At 38.3% G+C, this 4931-nt stretch overlaps 1 protein-coding gene and 1 pseudogene across 1 annotated transcript; one reads left to right on the top strand and one right to left on the bottom strand.

Annotated features, from left to right (window-relative positions):
• Positions 1-1080: 1080 nt before the first annotated feature.
• Positions 1081-1744, bottom strand: LOC110755828 (mavicyanin pseudogene; annotated as a pseudogene).
• A 212-nt stretch (positions 1745-1956) lies between these two features.
• On the top strand, positions 1957-2762 carry LOC110755867 (uncharacterized). Its single transcript, XM_021957168.2, has one exon. It carries the CDS (start codon positions 2033-2035, stop codon positions 2606-2608), a length of 576 nt encoding a protein of 191 aa, XP_021812860.1. The 5' UTR covers positions 1957-2032; the 3' UTR covers positions 2609-2762.
• The last annotated feature ends 2169 nt before the right edge of the window (positions 2763-4931 follow it).

The following is a 4931-nucleotide window of genomic DNA, read 5'->3' on the forward strand; positions in this document are numbered from 1 at the left end:
AGACAACAACAAAGAAGATGTTGATGAATGAATATAGGAACATGCCAGCTAAGCTAAAGCAACCAAAACAACCAGAAGTTCAGAACAACCGAAACATGCCAACCAAAGCAAACAACAACATCAACACAGAAGACAAACAACAACATCCCCTCTACTTGTTTTTCTTCAATTTTCAAATTTTCTTTCTATTTGTGTTTTTCGAAAACAAATTCTTTGAAGGGGGTGTTGGCTAAACAAATTTTTCAAAGACGTGCAGTCTCGTTTAAAAGAATCGTAAGATTTCTGAATAGTTATTAGATCATCACGTATATAATATGCACTGGGAAAAACTTGGGTTTGTTCCGATCGGTGCCGCTCTTCAAACGTAAGATATGCTGACCTTCTTATGAATGGTGAATCAAGTGTTGAATGATGAAGTAATTACACATATGAATTTTGAAATATTTACCTGATCAAGAAATTACTTATGTAGTTTAAATTCGTAAAAGTGATCTTTACTAATTTTCTTTCTGATGGGAAATAAATAGTTTTTTTCATAGCAAAAGCAATAAACTTTTATTGATAGGAGGAATAGAAACAAGTAAGAAAAAAAGGGGGTGCTAGCCATCTTGGGGGTTTTAGTTCGAACTACATTTATCAACAGCAAGATCACATGGAGGGGATGAAAAACCATACCTTATTCGATGGATTCCGTGACCGGAATCGCCGGAGAAACTCTGAAAACCACCGGAGCTATTTTTCGTTAAATCGGAGAAATCCTCAGTTGTTGGCATCGATTAACCACTGGACTAAGTAGAGGAGGAAGAGAGGAACATTTCTCGTGTAGGTCACACTGGAAATCGAGGTTGGATGGCGCCAGAAAAGCCACTAAACATGGCGGAGTTAGTATTCACGCGAGAGGAAAAAGGAGGAAGAAGAAGTGGGGGAGCGAGAGAGAGAGACAGAGAATAAAATAAAAGAGAAATAAAAAAGTAGTGACCCTACCACATAAAAGAAAAGAGAAATAAAAGAATTCATATAAACTAACTACATAAAAGTTCATAAACAACAAAAATTATCTAACCCTACCACATCCGTGGACCAAAACATAAAGCAACCTAATTTACTCTAAAATACAAAACGCAAAAGACCCAACACAAAAGCGGTAGCAGCAAAACCAAGCTTGGAAGAGTTAAGAGTTGGAGCACTGCTTAGAGTTGAGCTTGGTGACATCTCTTCAGGATGAGAGACTGAAGGTGATGAGGATCCATAAGGCGACGGGCTTGGACTCTGAATCATACTTTCTGGAACAGGTAGGGTGACCTCGATGTCAACCTTTTGTCCGGCTTGGCAATGGCCAGGAGCACCACAAAGAAAGTAATAGTGGCCGGGCCTTTTGAGGGTGACGGTGTCAGAGCCAGAGGTGTATGTTGCGATAGCAGACGTAGCATTGCAAGATTGAAAGTCTTGATCAGAAACTTGCATCACGTTGTGGAATTGATTGTTGTAAGCAAAAATAAGGGTGTCGCCGACGTGAAAATCTTTCGTTGAAGCCCACTTGTTGTAATCAACAAGACCTCTTGAAGTCCAGCCATCAGAATCACCAACCCTATAAACAGCACCAGAACAAGCACGACACAAAACCATCATCACAAACAAAACCAGAGCAGCAATGTTTCTCAAAGCCATGACTGAAAAAGCAGAGCAGCTCAGCAGACGAATAAAAAACAAGAGGAGCAAAAAATAAATTGAGAATCGAAGAACAAAGCTCAGATTATGTTTTTTTGTGGAAAGGGACAATGCACGACCATGCATATTTATAGGGTGTGTTTTTATCCTTGTCCATTTCTGAAATGGTTTCCAACTACAAGTTGTAGTAGGACATGTAAAAAAGGCTCAAGGCCCATTTGAGGCCCATGGTCAGGCCCATTCAGAGACTAAGGCCCATACAAAAACTCCACCTACAAATCTAAGCACCACCAAATCAGATCAAAAGTCACTCCAATTTTCTCGCGTTTTCTCACCAAATTTTCCTTCTTCTTCGTCTTCCCCAATGGCCGCCACCTCGTTCCTCTCCAGCTTGAAGTACTCAGACGGCCTAACAGTGGTGGGCATCTCATTCTGCACCGCCATAGTCTGCGAGGCGATCTCATGGGTCCTCATCTACCGCACCAACTCCTACAAGTCCCTCCGCTCCTCCATTGACAAAGCCGCGAAGAAGCTGGAGACCATGAAGACCGATCCGGCCATCAAAATCGCCAAGAAGTCCAAGACCAAGAAGATCGATCGGGTCGAGACGAGCTTGAAAGAATCGAGCCGCGACCTCTCGCTCTTCAAGTTCAAATCCGGCGCCGTCGTCGCGCTCGTGCTGTTCGTCGTCTTTGGGCTGCTCAACTCGCTGTTCGAGGGGAAGGTGGTGGCGAAATTACCGTTTAAACCCTTTGGGTTGGTGATGAAGATGAGCCACAGAGGGTTGCAAGGGGAAGATTCGACGGACTGTTCGATGGCGTTTTTGTACTTTCTCTGCTCGATTAGCATTCGGACAAATTTGCAGAAGTTCTTAGGCTTCTCGCCTCCGAGGGGTGCCAGTTCCGGGTTGTTCCCCTTGCCCGATCCGAAAACCAATTGATGGGTCCATGGCTTGTGGCTCCACTGCACACTGGGTTTGTTCTAAATCTTAGTTTTACTTATTGCTAGGTTCTCATTGTTATTGTTCTAATTAGTGTTGTAGTTCTCTAATGACAATTAAGTTGAATTTGAGTTGCTTTATAATTTTCTCATCATTGGGTCTCTAAAAAAGAGACGAATTTGACTCCTTTTGTTATTCTTTTTCATTTGTTTCAGTGAATTGCATAATTTCAGGTCCTTTATTAACAAAAAATTTAAAGTTTTTCAGTAATTAGTTAAGATGGGAACATTTTCTATGTAGTAGAAGGGTCTCTAAAAAAGAGACGAATTTGACTCCTTTTGTTATTCTTTTTCATTTGTTTCAGTGAATTGCATAATTTCAGGTCCTTTATTAACAAAAAATTTAAAGTTTTTCAGTAATTAGTTAAGATGGGAACATTTTCTATGTAGTAGAAGATGTTCAAAATGCTGCTATTTTGAACTAACATCATCTCTGTCAGTTCTGTGCCAATGAGTATAAATAGTTCTTATGGGTCAACTTATGGGTTCCTCAATGTATTTACTATGAATCTGAATCAAATCAAATCTGTTCTTTAATCATGTCAAAGTTTTTGTTAATGTGAAGTACAATTGAGTCTCCTTATGTTTCTTTCAGCCATTGGGTTTCCTTTTATAAGCTTGTGTGTGTTTTGTCCTAATCTCTGGAATTGGATTCTTTCTCTTGAGTGCTGTATTTAATCATAGTTGTCATAGTCATTGTAGTTTTAACCTTGTATTTTGAATGAGTTGTTTCGTTGAACACGATCAACAACACTGTTCTTATATTCTTAAATCAAAATGTCAGCAACATTTCCATGAGAATTCTAAACACATACAATGGTTTGCACAATTTTTTCGTGTTCGTAGTCATGACGGTTTCACTTTTTGAATTGATTCTTGAAGAAGTAATACAAAGGGATACAGACACACACATGTATTTGGGTACCCTAGTGCATAAATTCTGGATATCTATGTCCACTTTTTTGCATTTGCTGGGGATATGCTGGGTTGCTTAAGAGGCAAGGTTTGGTTTTAAGGCCTACTCTGGTTGCGGCCAGTTTAGATTTATGGGAAAGTGGAATGATGGCGTGAGAGTTTCATTGTTGATAAGAGTTGCAGACCAGGACTCTTCATGATCAGCCTAAACTCAACAGAAAAACAACCAGAAACAGGAGAGTCTATTTGTGGTATTAAGAATTGATCGGTTGATTGGTCCAGGCCCTTAGTAAACTCTTCATGACAGTTTTGTAGAGTTTTTACCAAGGTTTGGTTTGGAGTCTTAATTGTCTCTCTAGTTAGCTCCTTGCATCTACCATGCATACAAGCTCCACCACGTGTTGCGTTTTCCCTTCTCTTGCATTGCTCGTTATAGTGTATATCCCACCTGCATCTTCCATGGAGAAAAATTTGGTTGCAACGATCCTGGCAAATAATGCTATGCCACGTGAAAGTATTGGAGATAACAAAATAGTGCTATTCCCATTTCATGGGATAAATTTGGCAGATATTTGTGTAAAACCTGATATCATTGTCATTAGAAAGAGAAGAACGTAATTAACAAAAGTTTAATCATAAATTAGTTTTACACCATATGGTAATAATTTTGCATTTGCAAAGACGGCGAAGGTAATGAAGATTAGAAGGTGGACATACTTTGAAGTTACACTTATATATATAAATTGTACATGGCTTTTCTTGAGTATAAATACCAATAATAACTGTCGGAAAATATTCATGAAGTTAAAGGTAAGGAAGGGTTAATATGCATTTAAGCATCTCTAATGTAATTGGATTGAAAAGGGCTCACACATCCTACTTCAATTCTTTGTACAATAACTTTCGACTATTAGAAAAGGGCTTATGGGCACCTCTTCATTAAAACTGTCTTTATAAAATGACTCTGCAGGACCCCCAACATATACACACCACAAATTCTATTGGGGTAAAAATTGTGTTCTTTCTTTTTACCCATCCATTTAAGAGTTATTCTTGTTATCTTTTGAGATATGCAAAATAATAATAATAATAATAATAATAATATTATTATTATTATTATTAGTTTTTTTATTATTATTAATATTTCTCATATACGCACACAAACACTATTGTAGGAGTGCCCAACATACACTTCAAGCCCCAAGTGGTCATTTGGTGTGCACCAAATAAGGGAATTGTCAATTTCTCTTTTTAAATTTCCGACTTTTAGCTAAATTTTAATCATGATGGGTTTCTATGAGATGATAGCTCCATTTTAATCAATTTTTTAGGTATGTGCTTGATAACTT

The sequence above is a fragment of the Prunus avium genome, chromosome 7 (genome assembly GCF_965620075.1).
Source record: "Prunus avium chromosome 7, drPruAviu1.hap1.1, whole genome shotgun sequence".
Lineage (NCBI taxonomy): Eukaryota > Viridiplantae > Streptophyta > Magnoliopsida > Rosales > Rosaceae > Prunus > Prunus avium.